The 21,566-nt window shown below is 41.8% G+C and overlaps 6 protein-coding genes across 6 annotated transcripts; 3 read left to right on the top strand and 3 right to left on the bottom strand.

Annotated features, from left to right (window-relative positions):
- Positions 1–2,733: 2,733 nt before the first annotated feature.
- LOC103982192 (uncharacterized) lies at positions 2,734–3,593 on the top strand. Its single transcript, XM_009399033.3, has one exon. It carries the CDS (start codon positions 2,772–2,774, stop codon positions 3,210–3,212), a length of 441 nt encoding a protein of 146 aa, XP_009397308.2. The 5' UTR covers positions 2,734–2,771; the 3' UTR covers positions 3,213–3,593.
- Positions 3,594–5,336: 1,743 nt separating this feature from the next.
- On the top strand, positions 5,337–6,276 carry LOC135672684 (uncharacterized). Its single transcript, XM_065181183.1, has one exon. It carries the CDS (start codon positions 5,426–5,428, stop codon positions 5,912–5,914), a length of 489 nt encoding a protein of 162 aa, XP_065037255.1. The 5' UTR covers positions 5,337–5,425; the 3' UTR covers positions 5,915–6,276.
- A 581-nt stretch (positions 6,277–6,857) lies between these two features.
- On the bottom strand, positions 6,858–9,575 carry LOC103982193 (plastid division protein PDV2). Its single transcript, XM_009399034.3, has 2 exons — positions 9,193–9,575; positions 6,858–7,658 (listed from the first exon to the last, which is right to left on the bottom strand). Exons 1-2 carry the CDS (start codon positions 9,391–9,393, stop codon positions 7,017–7,019), a joined length of 843 nt encoding a protein of 280 aa, XP_009397309.2. The 5' UTR covers positions 9,394–9,575; the 3' UTR covers positions 6,858–7,016.
- A 284-nt stretch (positions 9,576–9,859) lies between these two features.
- LOC135671901 (uncharacterized) lies at positions 9,860–17,131 on the bottom strand. The gene is made up of 12 exons (XM_065180281.1): positions 15,242–17,131; positions 14,973–15,107; positions 14,740–14,797; positions 14,351–14,434; positions 13,468–13,584; positions 12,532–12,940; positions 12,019–12,421; positions 11,679–11,778; positions 11,520–11,579; positions 11,356–11,442; positions 10,650–10,778; positions 9,860–10,332 (listed from the first exon to the last, which is right to left on the bottom strand). Exons 2-12 carry the CDS (start codon positions 15,089–15,091, stop codon positions 10,018–10,020), a joined length of 1,881 nt encoding a protein of 626 aa, XP_065036353.1. The 5' UTR covers positions 15,092–15,107; positions 15,242–17,131; the 3' UTR covers positions 9,860–10,017.
- A 131-nt stretch (positions 17,132–17,262) lies between these two features.
- Positions 17,263–20,729, top strand: LOC103982195 (uncharacterized). Its single transcript, XM_009399036.3, has 2 exons — positions 17,263–17,464; positions 20,374–20,729. Exons 1-2 carry the CDS (start codon positions 17,313–17,315, stop codon positions 20,450–20,452), a joined length of 231 nt encoding a protein of 76 aa, XP_009397311.2. The 5' UTR covers positions 17,263–17,312; the 3' UTR covers positions 20,453–20,729.
- Positions 20,730–21,097: 368 nt separating this feature from the next.
- LOC135672249 (uncharacterized) lies at positions 21,098–21,481 on the bottom strand. Its single transcript, XM_065180706.1, has one exon. The coding sequence runs from the start codon at positions 21,479–21,481 to the stop codon at positions 21,098–21,100; it is 384 nt and encodes a 127-aa protein (XP_065036778.1).
- Between the last annotated feature and the right edge of the window lie 85 nt (positions 21,482–21,566).

Here is a 21,566-nt window from a genome sequence, read left to right as displayed (position 1 = left end):
TTGATAATTGTTAAATTTTGAAACCTAAATGATTATAACTTGAAATTTGAATCTTAATTGAATATTAATTTTTGAGATTTAATTATTTAATTATAATATCAAAAATATTAAATTTGTTTCAAAATTTAGTATATGCATTTAAAAATATATATGATCATTTGACAAGTTTATCATAGGCTTTCAAAATGGCATATAGATGAAGGAAGTTTGATTAAAACTCCATTACTAATTGATTGTCATCGTAAAAAAAAAGAAGAAGAGATTCTTGAATCTCATATTTTTATGATTAAATCAATTGATTAGTTTATGAACTAATATACTTTTGAAATAAGTGATGCAGGAAATACTTGGATCATGAACTCGAACCATTAATGAGTAAATTATCAAAATAGAAGAATAAGACGTTGTGCCGAAAAAAGTATCATATCGAAAATTGGACGCCGAGTTAGAGGATTGTTCGATATGCCAAATATTGGACTTTGTGCTATAAGTTCGGACATCATACCGGAAAGATTGAATATTATGTCAAAATATCAAATGTCATGAGAAAATCTACATATGTCGATAGATCGGGTGATATACTAAAAAAAATGAAGATTTGTTTGAAAGATTGAATGACATGCCGAAATAATGTACAATATGTTGAAAGCTTCGTAATTATGTTGAATATGTAATTAGCTTGTTAAAGTCTTGATCAAGGTTTTTCTGGGTCAAATTGACTTAGTATTAAGCCAAACCATGCCAACTTGTCAAGGAACTTAGTGAGCTTCAACCAAGGTTGAATTGGGCTTGTTAGAAGGCCAAGTTATCGGTCTTAAATTAGGCCTAAGTAGTGATACTACAAAGCCTAAGCGGTAATATAACTTGAGTTAGTCGAAAAGTACTGTTTGTGCTTTTTCGACATTTCAACAATAGCATTGCCCATGCCAACGATAGCACTATCCAAGGCAACTGTAGTACTACTTAGGCTGGTGGTAGTCTCACTAGAGCTAAGATTTATGGCCCCATTATGATGGTAGTATCGTCTGATTCAATAGTAGTTATTACCGGTACCATAAAACTTTGGGGATTTGAATTTTTGGCTCAATTCTTGAAGTCTTTTGAGACTTATAAATACCCCACTTATACTTGGTTGATAGAGCACCTATTTTCTTACATTTTACTTATGATTTAATTGTATTCTCTTTGCTTACAACTTTAACTTAGATCAATCAAATTTTCAATATGTGTTGATTTATTGATAGAGCTTTAAAATTAGTTAAAAATATTATTGCACTAATTCACCCCTCTCCCTCACCCAATGCCTTTAAAATGTTAATAAAAATAATATTTTATGTGATCAATTTGTCATAATGCATATGATGAGATAATTAGCATATGAACTTGATCAATCGAGTTTTCAATATACATTGATCGAATTTTAAAATTGATTTAAAATATTATTGTACTAATTCACCCCTTCCTGTATAGTGTCTTTAAGATCCTAACAAAAATAACATTTTATATGATCAATTTATCGTAATGCATATGATGAGATAATTCACATATTAACTTGATTTGCTTGAACCATCGATGTCCATGTTGATGATAATATACTTATTTAACACTTATAAATCAATTTAAGTCTTATACATAAGTATTAACACTTTTGTTAGGAGAACGAGTCGTTGATGTTTTGATTAGCTCGATATGGTTTGGACTAATATGCATAGTGTTGTTCAAGATATTTTTGAATTAAAAATGTTGAGTTTCTAAGTTATCCTAACAATATTAGTGGTAAAAAAAGTGATCCCTTTTATTATATTAAAAATAAGTATTTATATTAACCATAAATAAATAAAAATATTTTATGAAATATTCCAGGAGAATACAATCTCCACTCACCTCGAATATCCTACTCTTGAACCTTTATCTTATCCATACAGATGATAAGATGGTGACTACGTGGGCACACAGGTAAATAGTAAATTTTATATTTTCTTTTTACCCTAAACATCATATGAGAATTATATATCAGATAATAATTGATTGACGGTGCACTCCATATCAACACTAATCATGTCGATTATGCAGAGTTTTGTGAGAACGCAAAAAGTTTCATGTGTGCTTATGACGATGATGATCGACTTGAACTTGATTCCAATTGGAACTGGACCCGAAACAGCAGGCCCAATACATAAGAGTTAAGATGGACGGCGAGCCCACACCTGGTTTGTCACCTGCACCGCCCAGGAGAATTCGCCATCCCATTGGCCAGCAACAGGAACTTCGAGATCGAGTACGAAGCAGGGATGACGAGCTATGTCGCGGTGTCACCGAGCGCACGTAGGATCCCCGATCCTTAGTGTCGCGACAAAGAGCAGAAGCGGCGGTGGGTGGGGGGACAGCGGAGCCGATGATTTAAATCAAGGAATCATGCGGCGACCTCAGAAGCCACGTGGTGCATTTACCTCCCTCTGATGCTTTGTCTCAGGTATACCGATCCAAGCGCGGCATCGAGAATCTTGCTGTCGGTTAATTGACTAAATTGACCTCAAACGTGAATGAGATCTCCTATTTTTGAGGGTACTTTTGACAATCCACGATCGACAAGCTCAATTCCGCATACCAATGTGCGACCCACAGGCTGTCATCAGATCGCTACACGACAAAGTAGTAGCCGGCGACACGCCCCGCTCTCCGTATACTTAAACTCGCCTCCCCTATAGGCCATCGTGTCATCTCCGATAGAACGAAAGAGAGCGGCGTTTTGGCATACCACTCGGGCGGCAATGGGGGCGTGCGTGTCGAGTGAGGCGGCGGCCGTGGTGGCGGCGTCCGGGACGGCGAAGGTGATCCTCCCCGACGGTGGGCTCCGGGAGTATACGCGGCCCGTGACGGCCTTGCGCGTGCTGGGGAAGGACGCCGCCCGCTTCTTCGTGTGCGACGCGGACGGGATGGAGTTCGAGGGGCTCGTCTCCGCGGTGGGCGCGCACGAAGAGCTCCGCCCGGGGCAGCTCTACTTCGTGCTCCCGCGCAAAATGCTAAGCCGCCCGCTCCACGCCGAGGAGCTCGCGGCGCTCGCGGTGAAGGCGAGCGCCGCGCTGGTGGGCGCCGTGGCGCCGCTGGTGTTCCCTGCGGGGACGGCCGGGGAAGAGAAGGGGCGGAGGACGAGGAGGGGAGGTGGCGGAGGGGGCAAGTTTGCGGCGGATCTGAGCGTCATTCCCGAATAGATGCAGCAGAGATCGAGGCGGCGAAGTGCTCGTGGCTGTTTGGTGGCCGGTTTGCGCGCCGGCATTGGACCGGGGGCAACGATCTGTACCGTAGGAGTGATCGTTCGATCGATGACATGGTGATTCGTGACACGAAGATGGACGGACGCTTTCGCGAGGTGGGGAGCGTGGAGGCAATAATGCGTAGCTTTTCGATGCGTGACAGTGCAGATCGGAGGATGATGATGGCCGTACAAAATGGCGTCAATGAGGTCCAAAACATAGAAGCCGTCCGTAATGCTAGCTGTAACCCTCCGAATGACTTTGGAGAGATGTGTAGATATAAAGCCAATTTGTACGAGATCAACAATGGAAAAAGGAATTGTGTTTTGGTTGTATAAATGTTGAGCCGTATACTAAAAAGTTTTCGACTTGAATGAGTCAATTGACCAATAACTCTATTTTGATTCTTCAATCATCGACCAAAATATTTAAACAAGAGTTAACATAATACATTCATCAGGCCCATATATCATACACATTGTTCATTTTATGAGACTAATGAGATATTAAATAAATTACATATCGACGTGAGTGAATAGTATACTGTTGAAAATATTAAATGTAAGAGACACAAAAGAGTATTAACTTAAAAGAGTATTAAAGTATCTGTGTAGAAAAAATGAGAAGAAGATGTGCAAGAAAACATTGAAGTGTGCCCGACCGATGGTTCCTTTATAAGAGCTGAATGATGCATATAAGTAATACGTATCTAATCAAGCGTGTCATTTGGCTCATTGTTTATGGCCGATGATTCCTTTATAAGAGCTAAAGGCAATGCACTTTGCCCAACATAAATCGATTAAAGGTGGCTGTTGTTCCTTTATTTATAGGAGCCGATGGTCGACATCAAAAGCAAAAGGAATCATTTTTCCTTACGGAGGCTGAAGCATAAAAACAAAGGAATATATTCCTCCGTCTTTTTTCTTTCGGCCCATCTCGTCATGTCCCAACCACATAAAACACGTGCCACTTTTCAAGCCCATCCCCACCCTCTCATCTTGCCACTTTACCGTGGGTCCCACATCCTCGTTCATACCCCCATTCCTAGGAAATCGGTGTATCTCAAAAAATAGCCCACCATATTTTACACTTGCTAGTCCTAAATTGAACTGTTACACAATAATGCTTCGTCTCCTTATTTCTCTACTGTGACATTTATGCTGGTGAAGAAAGATTGGATTCGACTTGTCACATGAAAAACCTCTTCTGTTTCTTCATATAATATTTAATATAATAATGTCAACTTGTGTTGCGGAAGGTTCATAGCGAGGAGCAGCGGGAATTTTATTCGGGAAACGGAGATACCCCGAATACTTGTTCCGCCAAAGACTGACCGGTTTATTAAACGGCTAATACGGAGTGAACGGCTGCGTGGGTCGTACCCGGGTGTCGTCTGCGGGTACGACACTAGCGTCATAAATAAAGTGACGATTGGGTGGACCGAGGAACAGTGGGTTCGGTCGGTCCCGGGACAGGGGAGTCACTTAAATCCAACTAATTCCGCGGAGCATTAGACACCACGTGTTACATCCCACTCTCCCACCCTACAACTGCCTCCGCCTCCGCCCTCCTGAGGCACTAGTCCTGCCCAGGGCGTGCTCCCCGAGGAGACGACGCCCACGTGGCGATAAGCCTACGCCTTCTTACCGCGCCATGCCACCAGCTGTCGCAGGAGATCGCCCGTTGGGTTCAAAGAACGAGTCAATCCTGCCTCGATGCGCCAGCTTACGTCGATGCGTATACATTCACTATTCCATCTTCCAATTTAAGATGACTTGCGAGCCGATCAAACGGTAGGATGACCGTTGGATGAGATGTACGCTCTCGACGATGCAATGCGACTGGATACGCCATATTTGGTGGGCTACGATAATATCTAGAAGGGCATTCATGTCATTCCGTCCCCGGCCAAGGCCTCCCATGGTAATTTCGTCGAAATCCCTACTGTTACCGTCACACCGCCAGCTGTCCTCATCGAGCCAGGCTGTCGCACTCGCGCTACACGACGAATTGGCAGACGCGTGACGCGTCCTCTATATAAACTCGCGGCATCTCTGTCCGTCTCCTCGTATGAACGGAAAAAAGAACGGCGACGGATATCCCGAGTAGACAACAAAAGATCGGCGATCAGTTGGTTACCTTAAGAAACCGTCATTGCATCCTCCTCGGCGATGGGGGGTTGCAACTCGTGCTACGCGGCGGCGGTAGTGGTGGATGGGACGGCGAAGGTGGTCCTCCCGGACGGCGGGCTCCGGGAGTACACGCGGCCCGTGACGGCGGCGCACGCGCTGGGGAAGGACGCCGCGTGCTTCTTCGTTTGCGACGCGGACGCGATGGAGTTCGACGCGTTTGTCTCGGCGGTTGGCGCCGAGGAGGAGCTACGCCCGGGACAGCTCTACTTCGTGCTCCCGCGGACGATGCTGAAGTACCCGCTTCGCGCCGAGGACGTCGCGGCGCTGGCGTTGAAGGCGAGCGACGCGTTGATGGGGGCGGCGGGGCGGGGCGCCCCGGGGCCGTTGGTTTTCCCATTGGAACAGGAGGACGCGACCGGCGGTGAGCTGCGGGTGCAGGATGAGAAGGGGAAGAGGAGGATACGGAGGGGCGGTGGCGGTGGCGGAAGCCGAAAGTTTACGCCGGATCTGAGCGTCATCCCGGAATAGGCGGGAGGGTGGGTTTGGAGTCATCGTGTTGGTTGTTGGAGTCGCGGTGTTGTGCTCCGCGGTGCACAAGCGTGCACCGCACATTGGATTCGTCGGAACGATGTGGACCGTCCGAAGGCGTGCGGGTCGAGATGGACGTTCGAGATTTAGTTGGTGTCGGAGCACGCTCCGGAGGCAACGTTGTTTTCTACCCGAGAACAAAACGACTACATTTCACGGTTTATTGCACATGGAAGAAGGCTAGAGAAAGTTGTGGAGTCGTCCTTCTCTGAATATTTTTTTTATTTTTTGATTAAAAAAATGCTCATGAAAATTTACTTTACTTTTGTGTCCATTCTTCTAATTTTCTATTGGCAACGAAATATTTTTTCATGTTAAATCTATTATGGAAAATCACTGAAGCTCAAAACTTAATGAGCTTTTTTTATTACATTGAAGTGAAAGACACTGAAGCTCAAAATCAATGGAGAGAGACATCCGAATGGGTTAATATATTATTATTATTATTATTATTATTATTATTATTATTACATGAAGTGAAAGATCTAATCCAAATATAAATATAAATATTATTTAACAAAAATACAAAAAAGACAGTCACAAATCCTACTGATTACATACAATCAATCAATGCCACTTAGCTTAGCTAGATTTGGCTAAGGAATATTATACCCAAGCGACTGATGCTCACAAAAGTCACATTAGACCTTAATCTATTGTAGATCTTAATCTATTGTAATCCATTGTGCACCTACCTGCACATAAAATAATTTGCAAGCCCAAACAAAAAAAGGACCGACTATTTTGACTATTTTCCTCTTTCTGTAACACTGCCCAACCAAAAAATGTTTTTGGATTTTACAAGACCAAAAAAAAAGCACTACCTACGAGAAAACACATCATAACACTAAAAAACAAATACCAAAAAAACGAGTCATGGATGTGTGTCGAACATTGTTCCGTGACAACATCTTACAAAGAAAAAACCAGGGAATATTCACGTCTCTGCCTTATTTGCATTACATACATGATGTCTAAACGACCAAGCTCAAAACATCAAGATCGTGATGCTAAAAACAATTTACAAGTTCAGATAATTGTCTCATCCAAATCCATATCTTATATTTGGACTTGTAACATCTGACTCAAATGGAACCTCAACTCGCTCTTTCACGAAACACCGTACTTTGCCATCTTCGACGACCATAAACTTCTCTTGCGGGCACTGAACCGTGACCTGCCTCCCTCTGGGTGCTTGCCCACCAAACAGCAGCATGGCCTGGGGTCTTTTCTTAAGCACTGGCTGATAACCGGCGAAACTTAGTATAGACATCACACTAACAAATGTTATCGCTGATTTAACAACCAAACCAATGACATGTCTGATTCCATTTGATGACCTGCTGCCCTGGTTCTTATCAGTTGCAGCTGCAGCTCCCTTGCCTTGATGTTTCGTGTTAGCTATCGGTCCATTGCAAGAGGGTTTACTCTTACTCTTCCACATGCAGTGTGAACTGGCACCAATGTCATCCAATATGAACAAGTCAGGAAGGTGGGTGGGATATGGGGGCAGGACCAGGCCATCGGCACGTTCTACTGCTTCGCCGGCAAAAGCTGCAACTTCGTGAATTGCTTCCAGCTCGTCCCCTTTGTACTCCTTGAGTTTGCTGAGCAATATAGTTCGACTATGATCAATCTGGGCTAGAATCGATTCTCTTTCGTACCTTTGTTGATGCTGCAGTGCCTGAGCATATACCAAACAATCTGTCAGATCTGTATCTGATCTAATCAAACTAATCTAGTTCGTTAGGCTTCCTCTCCTCCATTTCAGCTATATGCAAATGCACAAAGCAACTATTGATTCTCTTTTATGAAACAAAGATCTGACTTTTCTCTAAGAAGCAGTCAATCACCAGTGCCAGCCATACCAAAAAAAATTATCTAACAATGGGACCCCATACCACTCCAGATGTTGCTTAAGAAACACATAGTAAATCAGCACAATGCGAATAAATTGGATGATGAAAATTGACAAGAACGAGAAGAAATAAAAGTTCATAGCATACTTAAAGAAAGTGGCTCACAGTTCAAGAGTAGCTAATTTGTTTGTCAACTTTACAATGGATAAAACCATTATTTCATTAACAGACAACGAAAAGGAAGCCAACAACTAAAGTTCTATTACTTTGAACTGTTAGGTAATTTCTATCTGTTACAATATAGTTATTCCAATGAATGTAGCACATAAGAAACCACACTATTAAATATCGTTTAAATTAAGACCATAACAAGCATGATCTTGAGTGAGGAACTAAAATTGTATTCCTTTGTTAACATGAATATAGCAATTGCTAGGATGTCCCTCTTAATAATTTGTTGACAGAATTGCCATCAGAGCTCTTTACTTGTTGCTTAGTGGTAAATTGTAATTTATCGATAGCATTTTGTACAACAAAGTTGGAGTGAATGTTTTAAAAGTTGAAATTGTTTTGGGGATTGAGATTGGATTGGATCAGGCAAATAATTGATTTGAATCAGTGGATGACAATTTTGATATTAAAAAAAAAACACAAAGTTAGACAACAAAAAAAAGAAAGAAAAAGCAAACTACAAATAGTATGGATGAAGCTATGGCAGTATGCTACTGGTGGAGATGCTGCTGAATTCAATGGGCCGTGGATTTGGTCATGTAAAAGGTAGCTTGAGTGTCAAAGTGATGTGGACAGTTCTGCATGAGTTATTGAGGGTATGCGTTAAGCAGTTCTTTGAGGGTCACATGGTAATGTTTGGATTAGAAAGAGTTCCAAGGTAAAAGATGATGGAAAGTGAAGGAATCTGGATGGACTAAAAAGGCAACTTAACTACTATGAGTTTTAAAGCAACGCAAGAGACGGGATTTTATATTACTAATGTGTTTGAAGTGCTCAAGAAAACTTGTGGTATGTCATTCTAAGTCTTGCATAAGCCTCAAACATCGCAAAGATCCAATTTTTATTGGTCGCGGGATCATAAAGCCAAACACATCTCATTCTAAAATCCATCCATGTCCTCGATCCTAAAGAATGGGTTAGCGAGGTGCCCCCTAAATGAGTCGAAGGAACGGCTTGGAACAATGGGCTCAAACAAAGGGCAGTTCAAGCGATCCCAAATTGTCATCTTTAACTCTTCCATAAGCCTCAATATCGAAGAGATGCGATTAAAAGCCCAATCAAGAAATCCTACCCGCCTCCATAAACCTAAACAACATAAACAACAGGGTTATTACGCAAGATTCATACCTGCAAGGCCGCGAGATGTCGTTCCAACGAGTCGAGGGCGTCACGGATACCGACGAGGCTCCCGGCTTCCTCCTCCTCCTCCCCCTCTTCCCCTTGGGTCCCGGCTCGTCCTCCGGCCCGGTTGCCACCGATGCAACCGATGATCTTGGACCGGAGCTCGGATGCTCGCGCCAGCACCAAACCGATCTCTTCTCCCTCCATCGGTCTCTCTATCTCCCTCTGGTCTAAACCGTGGAGGAAGAGGGGTTAGGGTTGAGGAGACGGTGATGAGGGCGTCCCTCACGGCCCGCGATCTCCATCTCCCATTTCTCTCCGCCACTTGTTCGATTGTTTGCCGAGGCTCCGAGTCGTGGGATGGGGACGTGAGTGGGGTCGCCGAGTCCGCTCGCCCCACGCCCAGTCTGATATGCCTGTTTCCCTCTCCTGGTGTTAACGGGTCGGATCCATTGATATCCATTATCGGATCCGACCACCGAATTTCTATAGCTCCTGTTATAATAAATTTCGAATTTAACGGGTCGGATCCATTGCTATCCATTATCGTGAACAGATGCAGAAAGCAGACATCTAATAACACATCAATCAATAGGGTAAATATTTCTGGTGAGAAGATGCAGAAAGCAGACATCTCTCAACCAAAATGACATCAATCAATCAGTTAAAGCCATTTCCTTGCAATCAAAACTTCACCAAGCCCAATTGAATTATGCACATGTAATAAAATACATTGCAATCTTGTTATACAATTCATTGACATTTTTATACAGGAAAGGAAATGGGGAAAGAAAAAGGAACAATCAAACTCATACAAGTCTATCCTCACTCTCATTTTATCTGTTGAGACACTAATTCTCTTGATAGCAGATATCTAAAATTGAAGTTGTGAGGTACCCATTCGATGGTCTTCTTGGATCTGACTTGTTGGCATCTCTGCATGGCCATCCTGAGAGTCTCTGGAAGGTAACACTGAACCATGTCCACCAATCTCTGTGAGCTTAGTTTTGTGTCCTTGGCATATGATTCTAGGACCTTTGGTAGAAGGATCTTCTGTTCTTCCCATATACCGACACTCGCACGAATGTACTCTTCCTTTGCTGATTCCAGCTGCAGGAACACTCTATCGGAATGATATACTCGGACCTGAGGAACGAAATGAAACATCAGCATTGTACTGAACTGAGTGCAGTCATTTCATAGAGCCATTGAAATCAAGTCGGAAAAAGAGCAAGGCTTGCAAAGGATATCAAATTGTAAATTTGTTGAACATAAATTATCAGGTTGAACAGTTTCAATAAATAATTCACTGTAATTTCTAAGCAAATCATGTATCTGCAGGTGACATCAGGTCTTAGTACTCCATTGCAAGGATAACTAGAGATCTGCATTTTGATCCATCAAACATGATAGATGGTAATTAGTGGTCACAGTAGCAGATAAAATTCAGTCAACAAGTTTACCGCAGGATCAGAATGGCTTCCTGAACAAAGTGCAAAATGCAAAAGAGGCTCTGGTTGTTCAATTGCATAAGCTCGCCATTCATCTCGAGCCTTTTGCTTCAACCTTGAATAAAGCAATGTCCGAAGCCACTACAAGAAAAATGCGACACTCCATAAGCGTAACTCTATAATGTTTCAAAGTCCTAAACAGAAAATTAATTCAATGACTTGGAATTCTAACAAGCAACCTGGTTGACATTCATCAGCAGATGTATTCTCCTAGGGGCTATGTTCAGGTTGATCACATGACTAATTACTGAGATTTTATTATCAGCAGTGTTATGTACATGCCGGTTCAAATCTAAAGCACCAATTCTAACACCATACATAAAGATTCCAGCTAACAATGTTCGGTACAAACAATCACCAAAGCACAAAGCACCTGCCTCTTCCAATTAGTCAATATAGCTGTAACTTTCTACAATTTCTACTCATCTTCATGTGTTATTCACCATCAACTTACATTCATGTAAATAGAAAGATACGTAAATGATTAATCTACGTTCAAAATGGTGGATCTGATAAAATAGTCCTGTCATTAGGTTCATGGAAGTGTGCATGATTTTGTTGAAGTCACATTGAAATGTTTGGAGCTTGTGACGGCATATACCTAAAATGCATCTCGACCATAGTAGGTAGAAAATATAAAGAAAAATGTGAGGTGTACCTGCCCGTTACAGTGTGTCCTGTACCCAAGAATATAGCCTTGTATCATGGCTGCATTTATAGAACGACCACCTATGTTGCACATAGCCTGGAATAAACAAGAACAAATGTTATTTCAGCGAAAAGGTGATGCTTATTTCTCTGTTCTTAATCATTAGTGTGTACCTTGATGAGCAAAGAAGTTCTTTTCACGTTACCCTCAAGGATTCCATATTTTATGTATGCCTGGGAAGGGGCATGACAGAGCATTTGTGAGGTGCAAAATATATTCTTCCATTAGGAAAGAGGAACTGGAGAAAGTCAATAGTCTAGAGAAATACTTACATGCATGATTATAGCATTATGTACATTTATCCAAAAGGCAAGCTTGTCATCATTTTTCAACTTCTTTGGATCCACTGTCTCCAATTGACGAAGGATAAACCTGTCATGTTATTTCGGTTACATTATGCCTCAGATATACAAGAATAAGACTAGTCATAGAAAATCTATGAAGTATAGAAGCTTAGCGTAGTTCTAATGAAGAAAACAATGCAGATCAAACAGAGTATCACAACATAATTTGAATCTGAATCTGAATCTGAATCTGAATCTGTTATTCTTTCAGTGATGAACGTTTATCAAAATTCAACAGAAACTGGTACAGTGAAATCATGTAACTCACTTATAATTATGCAGCATATCTTCAACATCCTTCAGTCTCCGACGGTCTCTACAAATAAGAGGCACCTCCACCATTGCATTGTATGGTCCACTGAATTCTTTCAGTCCTTCGACTCGGAAAGGATTAATTAACCGAGAATCTAGAGTACATTCTCTTCTGCAGCCAGGACTCCACATATCTCCCAGATGTTGGGGAGAAAGTGCACTCATAGACGAGAAGGATGAAGCAGGAGAAGATGAAAGAGCGTGATAAACCAAAGGAGGGTCAGCAAGCTCGCAATAGACAACTCCCATGCAACGGACCATCTCTTCTGAAAGTTTATTAGGAGTCTCCAGAACATGATCAGTGGTGCTAGTCCCGAGATATTCTGCTAAGCTGATCTCGCCTGAATTAGCAGTATGTTCTTCCTGGTTGGTGACAACATAGGACAAAAAAAATACAAAATTGCAAGATATTGTCATTCAGTTGCAAAAAAATGTGGTCAGAATCTTTTATTCAGAGGTTGAAATCTACTTGCCTCATGAAAAGACAAAGGTTGAGAATGAAATGAGTGAAGTGCTCTGGCTAGAGTTTCTTCTGAAGGTGAAATTCTAGCAGAACAAACCGCACGGAATGAAAGAGACGAATGGCTGCGGTGAACACCAGGACCAAGTAGCTTATGTTGACACTTGACTTCACAGTCTTCATTCATTGAGTTGGCAGTCCATTTCTGAGGCACCAATGTCCGACTAGATTGCACTCTTGAGTTCCCTCTCTTAGATGAGGTTTTAAGTTCTGCAGATTCACGAAGCAACTCTGATTGGGAACTCAAGATAGATGTCTGCTGGTCAAAAGCTTTGCGATAAAGTGACAACAGATACTGCTCCAGATGCATAACCTCCAACTCTAAAACAGCTATCTCCCTTATCAGTTCCTTTGTAGGCTGACACAAGAAGTAGGTTTAGCTATATCAGCAAGGAACATATCAAATACACAAGAGGATTTATTCACATAAAATTCAACTTAAGCACACAAATATTAACAGAGAATGAATGTCAATCTTTCTTAAGTTTATATATAATAGTGATTCACTAGGTTACGGTCAAACCTAGACCAACACTAAACAAGTATGAAGAAGAGTCAACATGATGAACATGGAGTGTACCATGTAATGTGACAAGAAAAATTAATGTAGAGATTTCTGCCTCCGGGTCTGCATTAGAATAAGAAGCAAAGAACACAACGTTGTGCGATCTCATACAAAATGTTGAAATAAAACTATGGAAGTGCATTAATCAGCACCAACCCGATAAATTTCTAGAGCCTTAAGCAGCATTCACCCAAAAAAGTTCTTACATTATCGTTCAACAGCAAAGAAAGATCATAATGTCAACAAAAGTAACAATAAGTGCAAGACAAAGAAAATGACAGAACAAAACAGCAGTGACAGGGCGACAGAGAAATCGATACCATTATTGTCAAAGTTTCATTTGAAGAACAAACTGTAGAAGAGCTATGTCCCAATGCTTTTTCTAGAGAGCATCGTGTAATCAGTTGATCCTGTAGCCGTGCTTCAAGTTGCAGAATCTGCAGCATATTAACACAAGTAGGATTACTTACTCAAACACATATCTGGATATTATTTGACCCTTCTACCATAATTTTTGAAGAAAACTGCTGTCATACCATGGAACTGATCGTAAATTAAATTTTCAGGATCCTTATAGTACTTCATATGTCCTAAATTCTTATATGACTCCCATGTTTAGATAAGAACCAAGCAAGAAAATTGGATATTGATGGATATTCCTGCTATTTTTTCAGGTTACATACATCTACACATAGGACATCCCTGCTATCAAGAATAAGATCGTACTATAAGGGTTAATTGGATATTGATGGGCGAACAAACTTATGTGTTGGTATTTGCAATTCCGCCTAATTTTCATTGTTCAATTTATTTTTGTGATTAACCCTCTGAGGCACCTGAAGGAAGCACAAACATGATAGCTTTTTTTATGAGTAAACGACACAAATACTAATTAAGTATCCTCTTTTGTGCAGTAAAGGTCAGAAAAAGGTCATCAAGAAATAAACCAACAGAAATCTAAAATTAGATAGAGAACAAATGCCTGTATGTAGCTTAACATCTGATGCTAGTTGTTCAGATTTCATCAGATTGTTAGAGTAAATTCATACAATTTCCTTCTTTTCTTTTCTCTTTCATTTGTACCAGGTTTCAGTAGCCAAAAGTAAATGAAACCATAACTTGTGTGCCAGCTTATATAAAATCTATTGAGCTACTTGATCAGTAAAACTCAACTTGCCCGCATTCGTAATAATGGAACAGTACCTCTTGCTTTAACGAGCTTTGGACCTTAGCTCCAAGCGATGGCTTATCCTCGATCTTACTGTCACCGATGGAATTTCCCATAACCTTGAACACAGAGGAAACCAGATGAGTGCTTGCTTTAAGTTCAATAAAACTCATCTTAAATCTTCTATTAGCGTTCAGCTGGTCTGCACAAGTCTAACTTAAGCTTCATCAGTTCGCTTGAGAAAGAAAGGGGTCATGAGAAGACATCAAACTTTCAACATAAAGGCTAAGATAGGTAGAGCACAAAACTACTAGAAACAGGAGAAATCCATGAAAGGTCAAAGTGTCCCTGTAATTTAAGAACTACATAATCGCTATGAGATCCTGGAAACTGAGAGGAGCGGATAAGACAAGATGAGCTTTACCGGCTTGTCATGATGAACTGATCTAAGCGAAGAGTCATTGTTTCCCTTCTCCAAATCACTGACATCAAAGAGCAGCCGCAATAAGCAATGATGGATCCAGAAATTAGTGCCAAATTTCTTGTTCAAAACGCTGGTTGTATCTCTACCTACTTCTACATTTCCCCAGATCTAGTATAACTTCAACTTTCCCAATGATCTATATATACAAGAGTAGTTTTGGAATGATTAGCTACCTCTTGGAATGTTTGTGTCTGGAGGATGTCTTGTTGGACTGCATCTTCTCCAACAAATGGTTTTGGCATTTCACATACTGCATATGAATGCCATGCTCTCCCTCAAATTCCATGAGCATAGATTGTTAGAAACAGCTGAAACATGAGTAGGATTTTTTATCACTGGGGTTATACAAAGAGAGGTTTGATCTCACAAGACAATTGGAGTGATTGTAAAGAAGCAAAGGGCTTAAATAACAATTAAGTGTTCAGAGAAAGAAACTACTCACCTCAAGCCAGAGAGACCAATGGGTCTTCAGAATCTCCAGCTCCTACCAAGCATCACAGTTTCTCCACCATGCAACACAATCCAAACAATAAAACACCCAAATAGGAAGGTTTAAGCCCAAGACAGGAAGAGTCCAAGTGCCCATGAGTTTATCAAGGACCGCAGGGACATTGACATATGAGACACTCTAGAATTGCTCACTCTTTTTGGTGTCCTTTCTGAGGCCTAAGATAATAAATGGTGGACCTTTTCTTGAAAGTCATACAAGCACAATAAATGTCAAAGTTCATCCCACATTTTTCTTTGCTGAATCCTGACACAACAACTTGTTGGTGACCATCCAAAGATTATCATACTATTCCTCATAAACTCATCTATTGACCTATTATTCTAATCATATTGATTGGTTCATTATATTCTTCACAAATGAGCCAGAGGTTCTTTACATATCATCTTGTGAATGATATTTGCTTGACCAGAAATTAGAGCACTTAGCATGTCTCAAGATACAACTCAAAATTAGTGCATTAATTGAATATGAAGATAAACTAAATCCTCTTTGGCATGAGCTGACAGCCAGACCCAAGACAGACATAGCCTTAAGCAAGGTTTCTCAGCAAAAATAAAGACGAGTATTTTGACCAGTGAATGTAAAGAGCATTTTAAAGGTGAGAAACTAAAGGTAAGCAAGCCTCAAAAGGGACGAAAGTGAGGGATAAAGTGGCACTGGTTACCTCAAATGAGACTGGTTCTATTAGGGTTTTCCTCCTGTTGTGGACCAGTTATCTCAAAAGAAGCTTAAGATACCAAGGTTGTCTTCTGTGCCAGACAGCTTAATGGTTGTCAAAGAATCAGCTTTTTGCTGCAAATGGTGTGGGATAGGTCTTGGCTTTTACTGGCACCAATTCAAGAGGCAGTGTGTGGGGGCAAGGTGGTCAGCACCCACACCGACCTTTTTCCTCTTAGTAGTGGGGAAAAGCTTCACCTTTTCACGAGTCCCATGGGAGTGGGCAAGAAGAGAAAGAAGGCAAGACCCTCACCTTTTCTATGCAAGCCAGAGTAGCCCCCAAGAATAGAAGAGAGAGATTTGCTCTCCTGCTTATTTTATGTTGGTTTGGATTGTTGCTGTTTCTGTAACAGATTAACACAAACACGCATTGAAAGTTTAGATGGGTTGCTTGTTCTATAATCACTAGTTGAATCTGGATTAACATAGAACATGTTTCAATCCGTAATTCCTACAGTACACATTGAGATGAACAATGTGATTCGTGGAGACAATTACAAGGTTGGGAGTAATCCAACTACGAAGGCGTTGAAGTTTGATGTAATGATGCAGCCAATAGAACTTCTTTAGCACCAAAACCACATGCACGAGCAACAAATCTTTCTAGCTAAAAGCTTTTAAGATTGAGATCCGAAGGGATGCTCGTGCATCAAAGTCTTGCATGGGATTCTGTAGCTTTTGGTCTCTTTATTGGATCATCTTGTCCAAGAAAAAGAAAGGAAGATTAGGGAGGAATTAGACATGCTGGTAGAAAAATGCGTTGACCAGCAACAAAAGCGTATCTTTGTGTCGCTGCTACCGAGAGAAAGGGAGAGAAGGTAGAAAGAAAAGTGATTGATGTCGCGTCTCCCGAGTGTGCAAGAAGGGCACTTGCAGAGAGAAAGCGGAAGACTCGCGGCCAAAGCATCGTAAATCTGGCGACAGCCTCGATCTCACCACCATCGAATCCAAGAACAGAGTAGGTTTTGTAAAGATGTTGGTAGGCACTAAATGGTTGGATTTTTGTGAAGGAGATGCGACGAAGGCGAGGTTTCCAAGACGTCTTAGACAAGGAATTGAATGCTGGATGAGCTTTTCGGTAGAGAGCAGGCACACTCACGAGAGTCGACGGATCAAAGGGCCAGTGGCCCCTCCCTGCATCAGCGCAGAGCAGGTACACTCGCAAGGCCGGAGCCCAGTCCATGGGCCTTCGGTCCAAAGTAGAGGCCTTCCCGCAAGGCGGAAAGCTTGCTCGAGAGTTACCAGGGTTTTGAGTTAGGACTCGAATTAGGGTTTCGGGTTGGAGATGGCGCTGACCAACTTCATCGTGACGGTGGTGGGCGTAGGCGCCGCCATCATCCTCTTCCGGGGCGACGTCAAGCAGTCCGCCACCGTCTTCCGCCGCAACCTCCGCCACATCCGCCACTGGCTCGAAGAAGAATCCGGCTCCGCTTCCAAGTACGCACTCCAAGAAAAAAAGCTTCGTTCTTTCTCGATTTCCACCGAAACAAAATTTGAATTTGATGCACATAATAATTATTGCAATCAATTGGTTCAAAGACCGCACCTTTATCTCTATGTTTTGCCTTCTTTGTGCTTAGAATCTGCAATTGATGGAGTTGGTTTTATGTTATAGCCTAATAATCGATGGATTTTTTGTGCTGCTATTTAAGTTTACTGATATCTTTGAGCAGCAACTACTTGTGATATTGATCGAATACGCGTATTGCGTGACCAAAGTTAAATTTAGTTAGACATGAGATAGATTCTATGGCAAAATTGCCCCACTGATGGAAGATACTTTGGGATGTCGGCGCAAAACATTTGATAAGATCCTTATCTTGTTTCCTAGATCGTCAACAAGTCCAGTGAAGCTAATTGGAGCTAAAAGAATCATTACTCCATGTTATCTGCCATTGTTCATGCTTTATGAATAGAGTGATATTTCGAATTGCTAGGTGAAGATGGAAAACCACTCAACGAAAAGCTATCATAGACATGAGATAGATTCTATGGCAAAATTGCACAACTGATGGAAGACGATTTGGGATGTTGGCACAAAATCTAGTGAAGCTAATTGGAGTAGTGTCATTACTCCATGATATCTGCCATTGTTCATGCTTTACAAATGATTGATATTTTGAAGTGCTAGATGAAGATGGAAAACAACACAACAAAAATGGATACAAATTTCCCCCCTTTTTTTTGCCTTTGTACAACTCAATTGAAGAATGTCGTTCCATTGTAAAGCAAATAGGAAGTAGAATAGTTTACAGCCACCTTTGTGTCTTCCGAACATTTAAACTGACTGATACTGGTCGCGGAACATAATTCACACCTTGTCAGGTTTAACATTGTTTGTAGTTTCTAATTTTTTTTAAGGTTAAAGGGAATGGTGCTGGAATTGACAATGTACCTTTGTCCTGGGTATTTGTTCTCAAATATGCACCGTATATTTAAAAGCCTATTATCTACAAGTTTTTGGAATGGGAATCTACGGGATTTGGACATAAGGGGTTAAGGTTTTTTGTCTAAATGTCCGAAAATGTATAAACCAGGTAAGGAGTACTCAGCTGGTCAATTCTCTGTAATTTGCAGAAGTCACTTTGCCAAGTGAGTTTATGCATATCCGATCTATACCTTGTCCTACCAACTATTTGCACAGGACCTGGGTGGATTCTGCATTAATTTGACAGTAATAGGGTTTTTAATTTCGTACCATATCAGCCGGTACGTACTGGTCCGTCAGCAGATCGGCATGTGGACTGCCTGCTACCAAGCGGTTTTTAGTTTTTGGCCTCATATCGGGCGATACGGGGCTGTACATCGACCTATATCGAGTGTTACATAGCAGTTGCCGTCCAGCCAAGCGAAACCGCCGCTCCCCTTCGACACGACATTCTCCCAGTGTCCGTCGTAGCAGTTGCCATTAGCCCAGATGAGCGCCCCATGGCCGGATATTACGTTGTTCCGCCACTCGGTATCGTACTAGTTCTCGCTCTGCCACATGTACCAGTCGTATCCCTCCTGTAGGTTGCGCCACTAGCCACCCTCGTGATAGTCGTCGTTGGAGTACCACTTGCATTCGAACCCGTGCTCCCGATCAACGATAGAGGAGCCGCGATAGGTGTTGCCCTCCGACTCGGTTAAGGTCCCGAAGCCTTCCATCCGGCCAGAATGGAGCTCGCCCATGAAGGTCGCGTTGGTGGGCCACGAGAACTTTCCCTTTCTGGAATCCTTTCTCCTCTGCCACTCCCCCTCGTGCATGCACCAGTCGGCCCCATGGCACTTTGCCCGTCGGTGGGGGGAGTTCTTTTCCTCCACGTCCACAATCAGATACAAAAACATTAAGTTGCTTCGTATTCTCTGCTCAGTACGTTGGTGCGTATTGTATTGAGCAAGGCTCGATATGCTGGTACAGTACGAAATTAAGGATAGTAATACCAAAATATGAACCAATCCCAGCCTATAAAAGGCATTTTTAGTAAATAGAGAAAGCTAGTTCATCAAACAAGTTCAAGGGTGGTAACGAGTGTAAAACTGCCTAGCTTACTGGTGTCATTAATATAAGCTATTATAGATTGTAATGAAAACTTGTTTGTGCTGTGAATTCTTCCGCCTGGTGTTTATAAGTTAATAGTTGATAGTGTCAATTTAGGTATTTATAGTTCATTTATACTGTTAATATGGTCTGAATATTTATTTGCTAGTTGAAGACTATTCAGGTTTAGCTTTTGGTGCCTCAATGGCATGCAGGTTGCTGCAATGTGTGATAGCGGCAGTGTCATTTTACATTATCAATGTATTTTACTTCATCCTAGAGCTGCTCGCAACACCTAGTAGGTTCTTTTACTGTAATCTAAGGCTGTGTTGTGAATTTGGTGATGTTATGGATAATTTTCTAGAACTTGCTAATGCCGGTAAGCATAGTTGGGAGAAATCATGGTTTGTTTCTCCTGATATTTGCGTGTGTACATAAATTTGAAGCGCGACATTTTGCTTCACTATTGCAGGCGAAAAATCCTTGCATCTGTGATGACACGATTAGCTGCAACCTTGTTGGAGGGTTAGTTTCAGTAATATCTTCAGAAGATTCTGAGACACACAAGGTCTAGAAAACTAAGCATCATAGAACGTCCTTTTCATGTTTGCTATGCATGTCTGCTCTATAATTCAAGACTTATTCTGCCCTAAAATCTGTTGGTATCGCCCCAGCGGCCTTTTCATGTTTGCTATGCATGTCTGCTCTACAATTCAAGACTTTTTCTGCTGTAAAATCTATTGGCATTGCCCCGGAATAATGTGTTGCTTACTGTTCATATCAGTTTTCATGGCTAAATCTGTTGAATTTCTTATTTGTTTCGTAGATCTGTGGAGCAAAAGACACCGAAAGAGTTGGACTCTCAGGTTCTAAAGAAGGACATTCCCAAGGACGAGAAGCTCTAGAATATTTTGTCGATTTTCCAGTTATTTAGGACGGGCACAAGTGTATATGTGTACATGTTTGTGTGTGTTAGAAATTTCGAATAAATTCAGATTGTCATTGAATTGTTTTATCTTCTGTTGTAATTCTCAAAAACCTGCTTGGCTCCATCCAACATATCCATCACTTTGTTCTTAAAGGCTGTGAACATGATCACATCACATTGGAGCCAAAAATGTAAAGATGATTTACTATTTTTCCTTCCTTTTCCTCATCAATTATAGTAAGATGTTTCCATGATGTATCTACTGTTCAAACTTTAATGAATCTCTCTCTCTCTCTCTCTCTAATCATATATTAGATTTTTTGATAATATGAAGAGTTAATTTCAGAGTCAATATTTTGTTAATGTGTATAATTAACTTGCCTGTGGTATGAATCTTTGTTAGTTTAACCTATTGGCTTGACAATGTTTCTGTAAATTCTGCATCACAGAGAAAGGAGAGAGATCATTGGAGTAGACAGCTCTGCAATAAGATTTGTTGACGATGAATCGATCAAGCAATGCATTAATTTGGATCAGTTGCCAGCTTAATACAATCATAATCTTATTTATTACTTCCCATGCGTAAGGGGAGTGTCATTTCTACAAACACTTGGCGATTCTGTCAAACGAACAACCTTGCCTTCCTCTTGGCACCGGGATCGTGGCTCCGGCTCCTCGGCAGCAACAAGTCCGCCCCCACCGCCACCTCCCCAAAGTCGCAGGGCTTGTCCTCGTCGATCCTCCCGACCGCCACGCTCTGGCTCCGTGGCACTGCCGGCGGCGCCGCGCGTATGAGCTCCCTCAGATCCTCATCGCCGGCAGACTGCAGGCCGTAGCTCCTCGGCAGATCCTCGAAGTGCGGGCACCCGAGCGGCGGCCCGTACTCCATGCGCCCGGCGCAGCTGTTCATGCTGCGTACGTATAGGTCGCGGGCGCGGCATAGCGCTCGGACCGGCGCCTTCATGCACCGGCCGAACCGCCTGGACGTGCCACCTCGCTTGCTCATCACGATGATTCAATGTAGGCAAGAAGAGAGGCTGGAGGAGAGCGAGTTGTCATATATATATATATATATATAGAGAGAGAGAGAG

Source organism: Musa acuminata, chromosome BXJ1-4, assembly GCF_036884655.1.
Source record: "Musa acuminata AAA Group cultivar baxijiao chromosome BXJ1-4, Cavendish_Baxijiao_AAA, whole genome shotgun sequence".
Lineage (NCBI taxonomy): Eukaryota > Viridiplantae > Streptophyta > Magnoliopsida > Zingiberales > Musaceae > Musa > Musa acuminata.
This window is presented reverse-complemented; position numbering and strand designations above follow the sequence as displayed.

Bases quoted from the DNA above. Each gene is read 5' to 3' on its own strand.
- LOC103982193 (XM_009399034.3), bottom strand. From the start codon at position 9,393: ATGGAGGGAGAAGAGATCGGTTTGGTGCTGGCGCGAGCATCCGAGCTC. The intron at 7,659-9,192 runs GTATGAATCTTG...GTATATGCTCAG, and splicing joins GACATCTCGCGGCCTTGCAG to GCACTGCAGCATCAACAAAG.
- LOC135672684 (XM_065181183.1), top strand. From the start codon at position 5,426: ATGGGGGGTTGCAACTCGTGCTACGCGGCGGCGGTAGTGGTGGATGGG.
- LOC103982192 (XM_009399033.3), top strand. From the start codon at position 2,772: ATGGGGGCGTGCGTGTCGAGTGAGGCGGCGGCCGTGGTGGCGGCGTCC.
- LOC135671901 (XM_065180281.1), bottom strand. From the start codon at position 15,091: ATGCTCATGGAATTTGAGGGAGAGCATGGCATTCATATGCAGTATGTG. The intron at 14,435-14,739 runs GTAAAGCTCATC...TCTGTGTTCAAG, and splicing joins CAGTTCATCATGACAAGCCG to GTTATGGGAAATTCCATCGG. The intron at 11,443-11,519 runs GTACACACTAAT...TGTTTATTCCAG, and splicing joins GAACTTCTTTGCTCATCAAG to GCTATGTGCAACATAGGTGG.
- LOC103982195 (XM_009399036.3), top strand. From the start codon at position 17,313: ATGGCGCTGACCAACTTCATCGTGACGGTGGTGGGCGTAGGCGCCGCC. The intron at 17,465-20,373 runs GTACGCACTCCA...TTTGTTTCGTAG, and splicing joins GAATCCGGCTCCGCTTCCAA to ATCTGTGGAGCAAAAGACAC.
- LOC135672249 (XM_065180706.1), bottom strand. From the start codon at position 21,481: ATGAGCAAGCGAGGTGGCACGTCCAGGCGGTTCGGCCGGTGCATGAAG.